Raw genomic sequence first — 18847 nt, 5'->3', positions numbered from 1 at the left:
CAATGAAACCCACAGCCCTGCAGGCTCCAACCCCGGGAAATTCCCTGGGGTAGCTGGCCTTGGCAGGGGCAGAGGAGGATGCTGGAGCATTGCGCAGTAGCTGGGAAATGAAACTAAGCACTGTGAGAAGAAGACAAATCTGTAGCTGTAGCGTATCTGGGACGCTTCTGCTTTTGTTCTTTGCAATACAGTGGCTGCCATCCATCACTGTAAATGCTGACTGGTGCCTTTCCAAAAGCCACGTCAACTAAATAAAAGGTGGGAAACTACAAGTTACAGGGTCTTTCAAGGAAAGTATTTGATTTCTTCACCAAAGACCACCTCAGCAGCTCACAAAACTCCTGATAATAAATACTGCTTTTCTGGAGCATCATCCTCCCAGAGACAGTAGAAAGTCATGTCTTGATAATTTAAACAAGATTAAGGAACGTGCATGTAAACACAGTTGTGTGCTTGCAGCATGGGGACAGTCAGTGCACAGCCCAGCAGAGGAGGAGTTTTCCCAGCCAAAACATCTGCAAGAAAGAAGATCTTTCTTTCTGTGGGAAAGTGGAGAAGTGAGTTGTGTTTGTGGAGGAGGCAAACCAAAGGCTGGAGAGGGTGATCCTCCCAAGCCAAGCAGCCATACCACACCTGGCACGTCTGCAGTGACACAACACAGCTGCCAAATCCCTCTGGACAGGCACAGAATAGCCACCACTCAGGTAAAGCCTGGGGCAGAAAGTTCCAAGGAAACTGGGCAGAAGCTGGGCAGCGTGGACCCAAACAGACAGAGAGGTGGGGAGAACCCAGGGTTAGTGGTTTGCATGTGATAGAGCTAAACAAGGATCATAAGAAGAGCTTCTGAGTCTACCTTACGGATAGTAGTCTTCTGGCTCTCTCCTTCCACCCCAGACAATGAAAGGTTTTTCATGCTTATGGGCTCAATGCATCCCAACCAGCCTCAGGCTGCACATCAATTTTCCAGATTCACGAGAAGCTCCAAAATCTTCTGTTCTTTGCTGCTGTCCTTGCCCAGTTCTTGCCCCATTGTTGTCCCTCCCATCTGCTCCCAAGCAGAGCTAAGAGAGCTCCCAGATCTTCATTAGTCCCCTCCAAGCCCCATCCCTGCAGCCTGAGGCATGTGGTGCCACCTCACCTCAATCTCCAACAGACCCAGCTATGTTTTACCGTGCAGCCATGCCATTTTGCTGTGGTTGCAGAGCAACTGAGAAAAGGAGAGAGGGTAGGTTCCCCTCCAGCCTCCTGGCCAGGGCTCACACCACAAGGAGCAGAGAAAACCTTACGTAGGGACACAGCTAAGCAGGAAAACCGGAGGGAAAGGTGAGGAGTGCCACAGAAGTGGCACTAAGCCTCCCATCACTGTCTACTGTTTCATTAAGAGGGATGGATAATGGGGAAGGTACTTTCCAGAGACTTCTGGCAGCAGGACAAGTCTCCTATTTTCTTGTCCTCCTGGTTTTCTCTTTAATCTCCAGTTTTTACTGCTACTGTGCGTAGAGAGAAGATGAGTGCATCTGAGGACAGAGAGAATGGGTCCGCCCTCCCTTTCCAAAGGGTGCTCTGACCACCGGGATCTGGGCAAGGGTGCGCCTGGCTGGTGGCTGAGATGACACTGCAATGATCTGTAGTCCCTGCAACCTACAAAAGCACAGAGGGGAGCCCTGCATGGGCACAATGGTCCCCATATCAGACAGCTACTGGGCTCAGTTTGACTCCAGGGACCCATGCCAGGAAAAGCACTCTGGTCCTGGGGAAGAAACCCAAGAAGCAAGATCACGGAGGAATAGGCAGGGCAATACAACCAGGGAGAGCCCAGCTGCAGGAGAAGGGTGGCAGGGATGACACCAGTTGATGCTCGGAGCCCCACAAGCCTGGCCAAGGGTGCTGGCATCTTCCCACAGGACAAATCTCTGCAGAAAGTGTCTGGACAAGCAGCACTGGTGATGACATGCTGGGAATGAAAGGGAAGCAAGCAGAGGCCTGAGGAGGAGAGATGCCAGGCCTGGATTCTCTCCTTCACCCACATGTGTTATTGTTTAGGCAAGAGCAAACAGCGCAACCGGAGGAGACTAAAGGGGCTTTTCCTCACCTGGATTCCCACCCTTCCTAATCATCCACATGTCCCATCTCCTCACAAAACCCCAGGCGGGTCCCTGAGCCCCTGCCAGATGGGTCTGGCATTGGTGCCAAGGGAGCTGTGCCCATGGAGAGCTACCCCTTGGCTGGTCACCGAGCAGAGGAGGCCATCAGCGTGGAAGACAATTGGTCCTTGTGCTGGTAAACATGCCCATAGCATGTTCACAGCTCCCGTGGACTCGTCTGCACCAGGGAGCGATGTGAAGAGGCCGTGTGAGGGCTGCGGGAGGGGGAACAGTTTTTAGCCCCCACAGAGCTGCTCACCTCACCTGTGGGGTGGATGCAGGGAGAGTGCAGCCAGCTCATCCCTGGTCCCCTCAGGAGCAACACGTGCAGCACATGAAGGATGCTGGTGACAAAAAAAAGTCCCCATACACAATCTCTTTGGAGACAAGGGAGAAAACGAGTTCCAGTAAAGCCCCTGGAAGGGGTATTATGGCACCAAATGAGACCAGCGTGGCATTTCCCTTCGGTGCCCTTTTTTGATACAGGGAGTCAGGCCAGTGTTTTTGCTATGGACCTTCAGTCCTACCTGCTGGCTGTGAATGCCCACACCAGGTCAGATCCCAAGACTGCAGCAGGTTGTGCCTGTTGTGTCTTGTGCCCCTTGACTGCAGCCTGTGAAGCCTCCGAGACAGGTTCCCCATGCCTGGGAGGACAGGAACACTCTCATGGTCCCAGGTATGAGATCTGGCAGCTAGAGAGCAACCCAAAGCATGATCAGTTTCCTTGCATAGATGGAGCCTTACCTTTCTTTCCTGGCCTTGTGTACAAGGAAGAGAGGGGCTGTTTTGTCAGCCTTCTAGGAAATGTCTTCAGTTATAATGTCTTGTTATTCCACAATGTGTGAAATATGTGTCCCAGGTGTGGATAAAGGATGGCAGGTGATGCTCCAGACCTCCTCACACCAAAGCAATCCCTGCACACAGCCTCATATGTACTGAGAGCATGTCTGCCCCATCCCACAACAGATCCCAATCCTGCCCTACCACCCCCTGCGAGCGCAGTGATGGTAAACAAAGAGCAGAAAAGGGACAGCTGGGGACAGAGAAACAGGAGAACTGGGAACATTTGTCACTGAACCTAGCTCTTCGCTGGGACCCGAGGTTTTTGACATGGCAGTGACTAGCTGCTTTCTCCGAGGAAAGTGGCTGCTTCCTTCTAAAGAGATCGTTGACATTTTGTATCAGAAAAACTCCGTAGTTTATGAAGTACTAAGCCCTGCTGGTTTTTGACACATTTCCAAGAGACAGGCTCTGGAGTAGGGACAGCTGCTGCAGTGCTGGAGGAGGGACAGCCAGCCAGGACCTCGTACCTGGCCCAGGACAGCATCTCCTCCTGTCCTTCACTGGGGACCAGGGCAGCCTGCTGCCAAAGCTGGGGTCTGGCTCAACACACCCTTGAGAGCCACGAAAGACAAAGACCTGCCAGGGATCTGTGATGAACAGTGGCATCCATGCTCTTACAGGCAGGTTGGCCAAGTAGTCCCTCAAACCCTGATGGAAACAGAGAACCCTAGAACCCTGCTTCCAGATATCAGTGCAAGCCCCTTCTCCCTCAGCTTTTCAAGGAACTGGGCCAGAACACTGTACTCCTTTGTCAGGGTAGCCTCCAGCCAAGGATGAACCTGATCCACCCCAGGATCAGCCCCTCCTGCAGCCCCTGTCCTGCCCAAGCTCAGCCCCGTGTGGATCCACACCGAGCATCCTCCTCCTCCCCAGGCGCGGCCCCTCGCGGGTCACCGAGCGAGCAGCAGGAAGGCTTCTGCCCAAGCAAGCACCGTTTATCCTCCTTTCCCACTCACACTGTTTGTCTTGGCCTCTCTTCCCATACCACCCTTCCTCCTCTGCCGCCTCCTCCTCAGGATTATATTGCTGGGGCTGTCACTACAGTTAATGAGCTGGGACAGAGCCGGCGCTCTGGGAAAGTCAGCCCAAGAGGCAGCTGAGCCCAGGGCATTGTGTGTGCACAGGTACCAGGGAGGAGGCCCACAGAGGGGTAACACCTGAAAAAGACACCGCGGCCACCAACCAAGGGAGCCAGCAGACCAGGGGAGGAAAAGGGCCAGGGCTAAGCTTGCATTCAACAGGTCTCAGCCATCAGGTGCCTGGACATCCCCTGGCTTGCACAGCCCAGCTGCTACACCACCATGGATGCCATCCCCTGGAGGGGCTGGTGGCCACGTCGTCCCTGCCTTCAGGAACAGTCCTTGGGCTGTCTCACTCCCAGCCTGTGCCCAGGCTTGCTGGCGGGCACCAAAAGCTGGCCAGGGACACCGTAAATAATTTAACCTTGTGGACAATCACGTTTAACGCTGTGGTCTTTGGGAGGAGACCATGGCGCCCGACTGTTGACCACACAAACCCCACTCAGGTATGTTTGGCCCTTGCTTCACCCAAACGAAACAGTTTCGTTCAAACATCGCATGGCACAGGCGAAAGGCCAGTTCCCAAGGGGACATCAAGTCACTTTAGGGCAGCATGACTGTTGCACAGACCCAGCGCACAGTTCCAGGAGACCCAAGGCTTGGGAGGAAAATGGCCAGGGTCTCACAGCTCATCAGTGATGAGGGGCAGGAGGTGGTGGGCTGCCCTCCATGCCTTGCCCATGGACGTGCCCAGGAGCAGGTGTCTTCACCTGCCTCCATTTCTCCAAAAGCTCTTTCTCCTCCCCTGCACCCCAGCTAACCCCAAGCACCAAAGTGCCAATCAGCAGTCCTGACCAGCCACGCTGTGCCTCAGTTTCCCTTCACTGCAAGGACAAAGCTCCTGTTAACCACAGCTCTTCATCCGTGTCCTACACTCCTGCGGGAGCCAAGAGCTGGGGAGCTCCAGGCTGATAGCCACACCAGTGGGGCTGAAGTGGGTTGGGCTGGGTGGTGCAACACTGCCATGCTTCCTCCCACCCCACCTCTACAATACAAGCCCCTGGGGACCCGCTCTGGCAGCCTGGCCAAGCAGTGCAGAGCAGGGCATCCACCTCACCATGCTGCTGAGACCTCCCAGGAGAGACCTGAAGTCCAGTTGCTGTAGACAGTGTCCTTCACCCCTAAGAAAGCCACTTTCCACCCCCCCTCGCCACTGCAGCATCGCAGGCAGCACTGGCTGCACACCCCACACTTGCCTTCAGGCTCAAACACGAGGCAGGTCAACCACCAGCTGGCTTTTCTTTTTATTTAACAAAATCACAGCATGGTAAAAAAGAGAGAAAAGAAGCATCTTACACATGTAATTGTTTCATCAAACAGATCTAGCAGCAAATACCTGAGGGTGGTGCGATCACTGCTCATGCATCCCAAAGCCCTGGCTTTGAAGGCGGTGGAGGACTGTGGGACCAAGAAAGGGGGCAATGTCCCTGAGGAGTGCAACATCACTGCCCCACTTTGCCACCACCACATTACTGGCTCTGTTTCTACCCAGGCAAGGGAAGGCAGGAGGGGAAACGGTGCAGGGAAGTCAGGGCATGAGAGAGGAACCGCATCAGCCACGCTCTGCCCAGGGGCATCTAGGTTGTGGTCAGTGAGGGAGCAGCACAGTGCATGGCCAGCAAGGAACATCTCCATCCCTCCCTTCCATCCCCACACTGTCCCGTCCTGGCAGCCCTTCCCAAGGATGCAGAAGGACTGCAGAAGGTTTGGGGCTGACGATGGAAACCAAAGGGATCAGACTGGTGATGGAGGTCACAGCTGCTGCAAGGGAAGGCTAATACCCCCCCAAACTTGTCTCACAGAACAGTCTATCAACTGGCCTCCAGGCTGCAAAGGAGGTGGAGGCTTTGGTCCAGCAGCCCCAGGCTCAGCCTGCTGCAGGTTGGTGGGTCACACCAGAGAAAGAGGGAAGAAGAGAGAGCAGGCAGGGCTCTGGCCAGCCCCATGCACCAGCACGAGTCCCGAGGAGGGTCAGCCTTGCGGCTGGGGGTGGAAGCAGGTTGGCTCCGTTAGGTTCAGATTCACAGCTGGGATCCGGCCCCGCTCCAGGCGCTGGGGCCAGCCATGGGCTTCTTCGAAGCTTACTTGCCCTGGCGTTTGGCCTGGGGAAGTGAAAAACCTGGCTGTGATGAGTGTGATCCTCAGGGCAGGAGCCTCCCCAGAGTACCTTCCCCATGCTCGGGGTGGTCACCAAGGGGTGACGTCTCCTGGCCAAGCCATGGTGGTGAAGTGGGGACCTGGCTGGGCTTGCAAAGTACCCACCAAACTCACCACAAGCCCTCCCCATGAAGATGCACAACTCCAGGCTGGCAGGGCAGAAGTCAGGGGGTCAGGGGTGGGGGCGTTGCTCCCAGTGCCATTTGCTGTGGCACCCATTGGGCTCAGCCCAGGGTGGCACTGGGTGGGCAGCAGCCCCAGGGCTGCATTTATTTCGGGTGGAAGAGGGATTGCAGAGAAGCCAGACTGGTCCCGGTTGGAGGGAGGAGGGATGGAGATGGAGACAAGGTATCCATGCCTCAGCAGAGCACGTCCCAGCTCTTCCCAGCAGCCCAGTCAGACTGGGAAAAGCCTGTTTCGTGGTGGATTAACCCACCCCCAGGCTGCCCCCATTCCCAGCTTAGAACAGGGCTGGCTCTTACCTTCCTGGGAGAAATGGCATCCAGCTTCTCTTGGAGGCGAATCACCCATGGGGCTTGGAGCGGGGCACAGAGACGTTTGCCCTTTGTGGTTATGAACCTGCCAGGCCCACGGGGAAAAAAAACAAGATGAGCAGGACACCCTGGGGATGTTCAAGCAGACCTCAAGCTCTCACCCTCTGCCTCCCTCACTGCCCTCCTCAATCTCTACCTTGGGATGACTTTCTTTCCTGACTTTTGTGCCAAGTTTTCCGCTCCTGGCAGGTCCTGCTCTGATTGAGACTCTGATCTCCAGTCTCTTCCACAACCCTCACTATTCCTTCACCCCCAAACCCAGCTCAACATCCCTCCTCCACTCTGCTCTGCCTCCCTCCCTGCCTCTCTGCAGGGTCCATGCCTTGGCCATCACCACCCTGGGGCTCTTGTCCCTCAGCCGTCACCACCCTGGGGCTCTTACACAGCAGCCGGGATGTTGCAGCCATCCTGCACCAGCTGGAGCCGGTAATCCTGCACTATCCGCCGTGGGATGGGCGTCTCGCTGGTCCGCAGGCAGCAGTCAAGGACATTGTTCCCACCATGCACTGGAGGAGGAACACACATGCAGGCTGAGGATGCTCTTCCTTGGTTGGCTTGTGCCTTCACCCAGCCTCCCCAGAGGGAGAAAGGGCTGCATGGCCACCCAGGAGGAGCAGGGCAGGATGGAGCCACCAGCAATGCCCTCGCACTCTGTCCCATCTGCACACGCAGGCACCGGCTTTATTGCTCCCACTCCCTGGTGCCAGGAGCCCTTTGCCTCCTTCTCACAGAGAGCAAAGGGATGAGAAACAGCAAACTGGCGGAGGGCAACCCTTCTGCACGCCTGGGTCTCTCCCGCACCCCCAGGGCCAGCGCCAGCAGCAAGCAAGGCAGGACGGGGTCTTTACCCAGGTTCAGGACGCTGCAATAAAGACACCAATTCCCACGGGGCCAGGAATGGCTTCAGCTTTATTTGCTGAAGCAGTCAGAGATTTTGCAGCTACCCTGTCACCAGCCCACCCCACACCAATCAATCCTGTGACAGCTGAGGGACACAGCTGTCTGCACTTCACTGCAGGATAGGGGACCTCGGTCACGCTCCAAGCGAATGCCCTATTCACTGTTAATGCCTGCCAGGGCTGGCAATGCCCAGGGATGCCTGTAACCCCAGGCAGCATGGTGTGGTGCAACACTGCAAGGTGTCTGGACTCCCCAGCTCCCCACAGAGGGCCTGGAGTCATGCATCCAGGCTCTTGTGATCTGTGCAAAGCCTGTGTCCAACACCAGCAGCCCCTCAAACGTGAGCTCTGCCCTAGCGCACTCCTTCCTTCCCGCTCCCAGCCCTGCCACTTGCCCCCCAGGGCTGCCTCACCCCAAAGGGTGCCAGGGATGCTCCCCCGGTGTGCTGGGAAGAATGGGACCGAGGGGATCGAGCCCAGTGTGCGCAGGCTGGGCCAGGGCACTGGGAGGCAGGATTGCTCCACGGCCTTTCCCAAGCGCAGCTTTCCAGCCCCAGGGCCCTGCAGGCTCCTGCCTGGACTTTGAGCAGGACAGAGTCCCTTTGGGGCGGGTTACAAGCAGAGGATGCAGGAAGGCTGTGACAGACCCCCAGCCATGGACCCTTCTAAAAGTTTGCTGGAAATGGAAAAGAGAGCAAGAAACAGGGTCCTCTGGCTTCCACAAGAAAGGCAGCCTGAGAGGTTCCCTCTTACCATCCAGGATACATCCCAGGACCAGGAGACTGAGGCAGAGGAGATGCAGCCACTGCATTTTGCTGCTGAGTCTGGCAGAGGATGGGGCTGGAGGTGATGGTGCTCCGGGCAGGAGTGGTGAGCTCTGCACAGCTTCCCTGCGCTCTGCTGCTGCTGCTCCACGCTGCCTATTTATCCTTCCAGCCTGTGGCTTTCACTTTCTTTTGGAGAAGAGGGGTGGGAAGTTGCAACAAGTCTTGCCACAGGCTGGATTTTAATCTTTGAACAGTTCCCGAATATCCCGGCTGCTTTCCCTGCAGCCAGCTGCTCTGTGGTCCCAGAGACAAACACCCCCCTGCCGTCTCCGCTGCCGGCACCCAGGCCACAGGGGCTGTTGCTCAGGGGCAGAGCAGGTCCAGGGTCCCTTTACCCTGCCAAAGCACCTGGGTACGCACATGGGGAGTCCCACCCCATACATTTCCCAGTCCCTTCTCCAAGACATCTCTGGGATGTTCCCATTAGATATCACATAGGCTCAACCCACTGATGCTAGGGGTAGAACTTGCCTCAAGCCCATTTTTGGGGTATATATTGGTACTGAGGTGATGTCTTGCTCCCCCTGAGCCCCCCGGTCTGGTCACAGGAGCCCGGCTGCCTCCCCCTGCCCTCCCCAGTGCCTGCAGAGGGGGAGCACAGCCGAGGCTGGCGAATGGAGGAGAGCCCAGCCAACATGCCCCACTGCAGGGCTGCGATCTCACATGCCAAAAGACAACCTGGTTTCCAGGTGTCCCAGCAAATGGGCTCGTGGCCAAAGGCAGCTACAGAGCTTCCTGGAAACAGGTTTTCTTGGCACAGGAGCAGAAATCCCCTACGGAAGCTGAGTGCATGGCACAGGGAGCCAGCAGCTCACCGGCTGCGTGGGCACTGCAAGGAATGAAGACCAGCGCTCCCGCTGCAAACCTCCACAGGAGCACAGGGATGGGAGCTGTTTCTCCTTGGAATGGTGACTCACCACCATGCCAGTGCCACCTGTGATGACGTTCCTTAACCAGGGGCTTCACCCCTGGTAGGTACCATGTGGGATGCTGAGAGCAGTGGGGTTGCACAGCAGCCGCCTGGTAGGAGTTTGGAGAGATGCCAGAGCCAGGGTCTTCTTGGGGGGGGCAGGCAGGGACAAGACAAGAGGCAACAGCACTAGTTGCACCCGGGGAAATTCCCATAGACAGTAGGAAAAATATTTCCCCACAGAGGTGAACAAATCCTGGAGCTGGACCTCCATCCCTCCACCCTCTCCCTTGCTCCAGCTTTGACCTATCCTAGCACCTCTCCACCTCTACTGGTGGAGAGCGCTGCACAGCCCGTCCATAGGGACAAATATCTACCTGGGCACAAGACACAGGGCTGGGACCCCCGGGATTTCGGTGGGTCCCTCTGCTCCTCTCAGCAGTAGGATATAGCGAGCTCTGCCCTCTCCTCACTCCACGGTAAGAAGCAAGAGAAGGCTCCAGCCATGCCTCTGGCCAAGTTGCTCCATCCCTGCACTGGCACTGGAACCAGCTTCATGCATGGGGTGGTCTCCTCCATCAGGAGAGCATCGCCTCCGACCACTGCTGTGCCCTCTCAAAGCAGTACTGTGCCGAAAGGGTTAGGCAGGGGCTGGTGGGCAGGATGAGCAGCACAAATAGGATGTGTCAGCTTAGCTTCAGTCAGCACCTGCCTTCTTCTAGCACTCATGAGCTATTGGAGAGAAATCTTGGATGGCAGAAGGGGGATTTAGGTGGCGGAGGATTAGCATCAGTCATCAGCCCCAGCCTCCCTGCAGGTCTGGTGATGCAGGCTGGCTCTGGGACCTATCTCCACTCAATCTTGCTGGGGCGCTGCCAAAGAGATGCCACAGCTCTGGCTGCTGGTGGCCAGACTTCTAGGAGCTCCTAACCCAGGGTCAGCTCCTCCTTGGGGGCGGGTCTGACAGGACAGAGCCCCCTGCAAAGAGTGGGGCACAAGAGCAGAGCCCCGACCCCTGGCAAGGGGTGCTGGGGATGCTGCCCGACAGCAGACCCTTGCCTCCTTGCATGTTCAGCAGGTTTGGCACCTACCGGGGCATGCCTGAGGGCTGGCAAGGGGTGCTGGTGGTCCCATCCTGTGGGACTCCCCTCCAGGCCCTGGTCCCCACAGCAAAGGTCGGGGGATCTCCAGCCAGTTTCCTGGCACAAGGAGCTCCCGCCTGCTGCTGGCTCCGCACCAAAAGGAGCATCTCTGATGTTGGGAGTACACCTTTCTTGGGGGTACCTTAACCACCTCTGGCTGCAGGGGACCCCCCTTGCCCTCCAGCTGCCTGCAGTCCCTTCTCAGGGGACACATGGGCAGGCAAGAGAGACTCTGCCTCCTCCCGGCAGTTGTCTGGATGCCAAGTGGGTGAAAGCACGGCTGCTCCAGTCACCTCTGCTCCCCAGAAGGGGCTCCAGAGGGTGAGGAAAGGGGCTTTCCGCTCACGTTGTGAAAAGGGAATGCGACGGGTTTCCCCCCCCTCAATCTCCACTGGGGTCAGTGGGATTTCTAAGAAGAGAGTTGTCATCTCCGGAGTGCATCCCTGTGGCATGCAGGGAGGTCGCCCCATCCCCCTCACAGGGCTGAGCCTTGGGGACCAGTAGAAACAGCACAGATGGGGAAGAAGGGATGTTTCGGGGACCAGGCTCTTCAGAGGCACACACAGGCAGGGGATGAGCAGGGGATCTGGTGCAATCTGGGAAGAGAAGAGAGCATCCCGTGCGCTGAACCATTTAAGCCTCATCCAGAGCAATTTAGGAGTGCTGGAGCTCCAGCCCTGAGGACACCACAAGCAACGTGAGGCATCCCTGAACACTCACCCCTGCAGAAACCTCAATAATGCAGTCGTTAATTAAAATTGAAACTGTGCACGGGGAGGGGGGGGTCCCTGTGGGAAACTCAACCCATCAAAATGTCAGTGGACTGTGTCAGTATCACCTCCATCCCCAGGCTCTCCTCGCAGAGCACCAGCCATGCTGCCACCCTCCCGGAGGCTGCAGAAGCTCCCAGGGTGACTGCTCCCCACCAGGCTCGTGGGCTCTGGCATGGTCCCCGAGGTGCCTTGCGGTGCTCTACTTCCCACCTCCAAGACACGGAGCTGGAAAGGGCAAAAGGGGAATTTCAGTAAATTCCAGGCACAGCCAGTCCCTGGGGCAGGATCTGGTCTGGCTGCGTTCACCTCATTGGGAAATACTGGGCAGGCATTGCAGCTATTTCAATTTCCCTTGCATCTCCCTACATGGGGGAGCCTCCCACACAGCTCCTGTTGCAGTCCCAGTCCTGGTGTTGCATGGGGACTGGGGCCACCACCAGCCCGTGGGGCTCAGGGCCCCACTGGATCTCCTCTAACTGAAGGAACCCAGTCAAAGTGATTTAAATAGAGTTAAGGGGGAAAAAAGCAAGCCATGACTTTGCCCAGAGGCAGCAAAGATGGTCCTGAGGATCTGGCTAAGGGGGATGCAGAAGGTGCCAATTTCTGCTCTGTTAGAGCCCATCTGTTCCTAACGCTCATTGCCTTCAGTGCCATTGGTGTTGAGGTCATCATAGGCGATGGGTAGCAGAGACAACAACTGCTCAGATGGGTCCTACTCAACCTCCTCAGGTGAGCACCCATCTCCCGGGGTCCCTGCAACACACATGTCCCTCATCATCATCTTTGGGCTGTGCAGTTTCCCAGCCAGGTGCTTCCTGCAAATGTCCTCGGACATGCTGTGATGTCACTGAGATGGCAGTGTCCAGGTGGGATGCCCCCAGCCCTGGCTTCCCACTGTTACGCCGCCTGTTCTCTTCAGGAGTTTCAGGATAGGATGGCTGGGGAAGAGTGTGGAGACCTCTGCAAAAAGCAGCCCATCAGCAATCTCCTTGTCATCTCCCATGTGGCTTGGCAGGAAGGATGCCCAGTGAGGCTGCACCCCCAAAAAAATGCCCTGAAGGCTGCTCTCTTTCACTGCTTTGTTGGCTCTTAGGCTGACATTGGGCAGAGGAAGCTGTGGGGTTCTTGGTCTGATGCAGCTCTGGGACACAGCTGAGGTTGGCCCCACCACAGGACATCCTCAGAGGAGAGCAGATGCTCCTCCATCACCCTTGGAGAGCTGCAGCTCAGGAGCAGGTCTGCAGTCCCCAGCAGGGTGGGAGGCAAGCAGAGGGATGTGGGGGTCTGGGCAAGTGGAAGAGGACACACCTAAGCCGAGGGGCTCCAGCTAGAAAAGAGAGGACAGGGGAAGGAGGGCACATGTAGGGAGCTACGTATAGGTGAAGAAAGGGTTCAGAACCTCTAGGACAGGATGCGTGCCAAGGGAGGACTGGGAAATACCTTGGGGCAGGAAGGGTGGGAGCCTCTGTTGCCCACCAGCTGCTTCTCCACCTCTTCTCAGTTCTCAAGACCATGGCAGACCCCAGGAGGGCAGTGTTGGTGGAGAGACCACCAAAAAACACCTTGAAGCTTCAGTTGGAAAACACAGGCCCCTTTAGCAGCCACACGGCCGCAGAAACAGCTCTTAGCACCCATGGAGCTGCTGCAGGGCAGCCAGGTCCTGCTTCTCAGGAATGGCACGGGGTGAAGGGATGGACCCGCGCACATGTGTCTCAGGTGATCCACGCTGGAGCTCAGCCCGGCATCACTGCCCAGCACGTTCCGCTGCTGGCACAAGCCCAAAGCATCATCTGCGCTGGCTGATGACTTAAGCTAATCATTTGGCCTGGGTTCAAGACTTCCCTTTTCTTGGCTGCACTCTGTGGTTTCTGTCTTGCCTGGCTACTTTCTGCTGTCACTGAAGCCTTTCTGCTCCAGGGTGGCCGAGCTCTCCTAACTTTTTGCTCTTCTTGACAGGACTGCAACTTTCTTGCCTTGCCTGCAGAATGTCTAGGGGGGATGTTTACCTCTCTTGGACACCCCGGCACACACTGCATCGATGCTGCCTTGTCTCTGCTCGTGGGGCGAAGCAGCGGGTTTGCTCTGCTACAGGTACAACCGTGTGAATCCTCCTCTGCTGCATCATCTCAGAGCATCTGCTTTCCATCACTTGTGTCAGATGGGTCCCGTGGATTCAACTCCTCCATGGAGAATGGGTTTTGGCCCCTGCTGTTCTCTCCAGACCCCAGCCCACTGCTTCTCCTTTCAGCCTCTGGCAGGGAATCTCCTCGAACGTGTTTTCCCTGCAGCCACCTGCCTCGCCAGCAAGAGGCTCCCGCTAACTCTGACACCTCATTTTCCTTAAAAGCAGCATTCTGCAGCAAAGATGGAAGCAGCGGGCAAACACCTGTGTATGTGCAGGCACAAGCACGCATTTGTGGTGCTGCATTTGTGTGTCCATGTCCGTGCTCACACATGCCCAAGCATTGGAGAAACCCCAGCGCTCTTCCACAAGCCCTGCTTTTAGGGTAAAATTTAAGGTAAATTAGAGCACCCTCATGTGCATGTTTTTTAACCTGTCTTAGCCTAAGGCCCACCTAGCACCTGAAGGGAAAAAAACCCCACTGGTGCAGTATTTACCTCTGCAGTCACAGAGACGCCAGGATGCATTTCACGTGCTGGGCTGCTCTGGCCATTAGCTCATGCTTGGCTCTTTGTGATTGCAGACATATTCATCTGGGCCTCATTTCCAGGGGGTTTTTGCAATCATTTCACAATCCCCTGATGCGGTGGCCAGCCCAACAAGGAGTCCCGTAGAAAGCAGGGATGCAGTCCGCTCCAGCAAACGCAGGGCTGCCTCCAGTCCTCCCACGGCAGCCCCGGCCGGCTCCCAGAGCGCGGGTGTCAGTTCCCAGGCTCCCAGCAAAGCCCAGGACAGAGCACAGCCTCATTAATAACTTGGTTTAACGCTGCTTTCCCAAAGCAGCCGGGAGCACAGAGCCCCTGCTTTGAGCAAGCAGTGCTTGGTTTGGGTCAGGGTCGGAGAGGGGGTGAGTAAAAAACACCCTGTACAAAACTGCTTTGTGTCCCTGTGTCTGCTGGCATCTCGGGACCTCTCGGTGGAGGTGGAGGTCCCAGCCCCTGCACCCCAGGGACACAGCACCTGACGGGGGGGGTGTCTGCAACCCCAGGACCTGAGGGGTGACGATATGTGGGGCAGGAGAGCAGCCCCCCCCACCACCACCACCATGCTGCCCCTTCCCACCCCACCACAGACCATCACAACAGCCAGAAGGAGTGAGTTTGGTTGTAAAGGATATATTTTATTGCCTCGCATCCTGTCCAAAAGCCGGGCTGGCAGGCGGCCGCCTGCTCCCACGTGGAGGGGAGGGCAGCAGGGAGCCAGCTCAGCGCCCATCCCATACTCAGGGACGGTATCTTGGACTTCACAGTTTCTTTACACAGCCTTAAAATAATAAACCTAAATGCCCGCCTAATAAAGCAATCAAGACAGATAAACCTGCTTGATAGAGGCACTCAGCTACAAGCTTTACTCCAGCCAACACACAGCCTTTGCTGATACTGTTAAGCCCCGCAAATCCTATTATTGCAATTATATGACTTAATAGACCTTTACTGACCCAAGTCCACGTCTGAAGTCTCTGCAAGCAGATAGCACTGCGGCTGCGGTACAGCCTTTCAACTTGCTCCTTTCGGCATGCCGGAGGGGGTTTGCAAGCAGAGGGAGATGCCGTTTCCCCACCAGCCGCCTTCCCTGGGATCTGTCCCCCCTCTACTCGCAGTCTCACCTTATGCCGTCCCCGGGTTGGTGACTTCTCATTTTGCTAAAGGTTTAGGATAGAGCTGCTCTCAAACGGCTGCAGCGTGTCTGCGATGGGTTTTGTAAAGACTTCTGTTTCCCCACCTGCACAGACTCAGGTGCAGCCTTCACTAAGTGGGCTCTTTTCAGACTTGGGAAGAAAGTATATGAGTGTTTCTTTTTTTTTTCCCCCCAAGAAAAATAGGTATTTGACTTAATAAAGTCTGAATCTCTGACAACAGCAAAACCAAGGGAGATAAATGGGTATAATTCCATTAAATGAACAACTTGTTCTGATTTCATTGAAATTTTGTACCTAAAAAAAAAAATTAAAAAAAAAAAACCCCACAGGGACAAATCCTGTCTATCTTCTTCCAAACTACACTGCAACAGCGCACTATAGAAGCCAAAGGGAAAGCCTAGAAGAGGCCAGACATACAGCTACATTGTCACCCCTGCTGTCCCTAAACTCTCCATCTCCGATGCTGTCAATTGCCCTGTGAGGAAGCTCCTAGCAAGCAGCCCGGGCAGGACCATGGGGACATGGGACCTGCCTGGCACCCCACAGCCCTGCAAGCCAAAAAGGAGCAAACGGGTGAGAGGAAAATGAAAAGCAGCCATCATTTATTTGGTAGAAAAATAAAAGCAATCTTCCAGAAAAGCCAGCCTGCAGCATAAAGGGTACTCTGTGAAGCACAAGGAGCCAGAAGTAGAGCCCTCCAGGAAGAACTGATGAAAGCGCAGTCTTTAAATATAAATACAAATGTATAAACCGCTCCCCCCCACCCCCCGCCCCCGAAAAAAAAATTCACAGGAAAAGCTGCCATCCTGCCAAGCTACAGAAATCCCCTCTGGCAGGAAGGCTGCCCACTTTCCCCTTGGGGCCACGGCTCAGCTGCCACGTGGGTCCAGGTCCCCACTGGCATGGCCATGGGGCAAGCAAAGACCTGGGAACCCCCCAGCCACCAAGAGCACCCAGCTGGTGCAGGGGTCCCGTCTGGGGGGATCTCTGTGGCAGGCACAGCAGCGCCGAGGGGGCTGCGGAGAAGAGGGCAGCCCCCCCGGCCAGCCCTGTCCTTGCCCCGGGGCCATCAGGTGGGTGGGTGGTCTGTGGATGTCCATTGCCGGGCGGTGGGTCGGTCATCGGTGGGAAAGGCAATCCGTCCTAAGGCAGAGGAGGGCAAGGAGGGGGCAGTGAGGTGGGGAGGGACTCAGTAAGAGCACCCACCCCAGCCCGTGGGCTGTTCCCTCACACGACATGCTTTGCCCATCCCCAAGCATCGCCTTGCCCCAGCAGCTCCAGCTTCCCGTGAGGAAGGATCTGGGATGGGTGGCAGCACCGTCACCCTATCACCCTGCTCGCCCCACACCTACCTCTTCAGGCCTGACTTAGACCCGCTGCCGCTTCTGCCGCTTGGGTCTGCCCCCGGGACGCGGGGACTGTCCCTTCTTCTTGTCCTTCTTGTCATTCTTCACCTTCTTGTCCAGGTGCTGCATCAGCTTCTGGACAGCAGGGTCGGTGGGAGAGGCGCAGATTTTCTTGTTCTTCTTGGTGATAAACCTGGGTGTGCAGGCAGAAACGTTTAGTGGAGGGGTGGGCAGGGGGGAGGACATGGGTTGGAAGGGCCTGGCTGGAGCCAAACTGCTCCAGGTGGTCCTGACCGCAGCTGGGTACTCACACGACAGAACGCAGCAAACATCCCGACTCGGATCCCTGGAGGATGTAGGACTTCACCAGGCTCCTGGGGATGGCAGCCTGGCTGTTCTTCAGGCAGCAGTCCGAGGCCGAGCTGCCAATGCCTGGGGACAAGGCGGGTACGTGGGAATTCGAACCCTCACTGAGCCAGGGCACCTTCCCAGCCTCAGGGGAGCACAGCACAGCACAGCCGGCTGACGGCACAGGGCTTGCTTGGTGTCATTCATGGGAGAGGTGCTGGGGCAGCACGTGAGGGTGGGAGCTCTCAACCCCAGTACCCAGTTGCAGCTCAGACCCTGCCCCGCACATATGTGACACTAATTTCGCTGCCAGCAGAGGGGAAACTGAGGCAGAGATGGGCTCCTTGCGAAGGGACTGAACCTCGTTTTCCTGCCTGCGCCTGCGCCGCTGGAGTTCTGCTGCCCCACCACCCACGTGGACACACACACATGGGTTCCCAAGACAAGCAACCACTGGAAGCCAACGCCGCACACCATCCAGACGTGCACACACACACACACACACACACACAGACACACAGAGGACTGCACTCCAAACCCCACAGCCCCAACCATGCACACCCCCAAAACACCCCCCAGCACCCTGCACAGACCCTGCCGAGCACCCATCCCCTGCCCCATCCCACCACGGGCGGGCAGGAGGGCTTGGTGCCCCTCACCTTGAGCCTGGGCGATGAGGAGGGTAGCAGCCAGCAGCAGCAGCAGGGGCAGGAGGAGGCGCAGAGCCATGGCGGGTGCTGAGACGGGCAAGGCTGGGGAGCAGGACGCACACTGCTGCCTTGTGCCGAGGCTGCTCCTATTTATCTCCGGAAGCTTTGCTTTCATTTTCGGCCAGCCTGGCAGGCAGCCCACCAGCCGGCCGAGGGCTGGGTGATGGAGAAGCAGGAGGGTGGGGGATTCCTGTAAGCTGTGAGCCCCCCCTTTACAGATGCGTCCTGTCTTGTTCCCAGCTGCCCATCACGGCACGGGGTGCCAGGTGGGGGGCACACTGGAGACAGGGCCCCCATCATGGCTAGATGAGTTTGTAGGCTCCTGTTTCCTGTCTGGTCCCTCAACCTGCCGCTACCTGCTCTCGGTGGATCGGGTGTTGCTGCTTGCCCGTTTGCTTCCCAGACAGGGATTCTGGCAGGTGGCCAAGCCATTAGGGAAACCAAGGATTCAATCTGTTTTGTTTCTTCACCTCGTGCTTCGCTCCCAAGCCGAGCCACCAACCCCACACAGGTGAGAAGGGTCTCAGGGTGACCCCACATCCCAGCCCCCTGAGCACCCATCCCTGTCCAGCTGCCTCGGGGGCCTCCCCAAAGAGCTGAACATGTCTGTAGGGCTGGGAGATGCAGGGGATGGACTGCAAATGGGGCTGGGGGCAGTGGCACAGGCCACCGTGCATGGGTGCTGATGCTAAATTGTTGGGAGCTGAGGACGAGCGCAGATCTCGACTAGCTAGAGGAATGGGCTAATGGGAACTTCCTGAGGTTCAACGCAGACAAAATGTGAAGTCCAGCAGGTGGGACGGTGTGACCCCATGCAGCCATATAGGTTGGGCATGGATGGCAAGACAGGGGCTATGCAGAAGTGGACCTGGAGGAACTGAGAAGGAGCCCTTGGGGCACCCTGGTGGTGGCAAAGGCCACCCAAAGAGACAGTCGCATGGCTGGACCAAGCCCTGAGCAACTTAGTGAAACACCGGTCCTGCTCTGAGCAGGGGATGGCCAAAGACCTCCACACTTCCATGCACTTGCCAAGATAAGGTCTGAAAGAGATCAAGGATGGAGGTTTCACAACCACTTCGGGCAACCTGTTCCAGTGCTTGAAGTGTTCTCATGTTGAAAACATTTTCCCCGCTATTTAATTGGAAATTTCCTTGATGCATCCAGTGCCACTGCCTCTCACCCTGATCCAGGGTCCCTCTGAGAAGAGCTGGACACTGGTGTCTCTCCAGTCCCCCCAAGCAACCAGGAAGGAGCCCCCTATGCCGTCTCATCCCCAGCTTCACCACCCCACCAC

General features: G+C 56.7%; 2 protein-coding genes across 2 annotated transcripts; both read right to left on the bottom strand.

The window, feature by feature from the left end:
* Positions 1-5314: 5314 nt before the first annotated feature.
* On the bottom strand, positions 5315-8563 carry CCL19 (C-C motif chemokine ligand 19). The gene is made up of 4 exons (XM_054186247.1): positions 8430-8563; positions 7160-7283; positions 6706-6802; positions 5315-6168 (listed from the first exon to the last, which is right to left on the bottom strand). The coding sequence occupies exons 1-4, from the start codon at positions 8485-8487 to the stop codon at positions 6148-6150; spliced, it is 300 nt and encodes a 99-aa protein (XP_054042222.1). The 5' UTR covers positions 8488-8563; the 3' UTR covers positions 5315-6147.
* A 6052-nt stretch (positions 8564-14615) lies between these two features.
* Positions 14616-17631, bottom strand: CCL21 (C-C motif chemokine ligand 21). Its single transcript, XM_054185858.1, has 4 exons — positions 17503-17631; positions 16807-16927; positions 16502-16688; positions 14616-16292 (listed from the first exon to the last, which is right to left on the bottom strand). Exons 1-3 carry the CDS (start codon positions 17570-17572, stop codon positions 16517-16519), a joined length of 363 nt encoding a protein of 120 aa, XP_054041833.1. The 5' UTR covers positions 17573-17631; the 3' UTR covers positions 14616-16292; positions 16502-16516.
* Between the last annotated feature and the right edge of the window lie 1216 nt (positions 17632-18847).

Source organism: Rissa tridactyla, chromosome Z (assembly GCF_028500815.1).
Source record: "Rissa tridactyla isolate bRisTri1 chromosome Z, bRisTri1.patW.cur.20221130, whole genome shotgun sequence".
NCBI lineage: Eukaryota > Metazoa > Chordata > Aves > Charadriiformes > Laridae > Rissa > Rissa tridactyla.
Note: the sequence above shows the minus strand (reverse complement) of the source record. Positions and strands in the feature narration are given on the sequence as shown.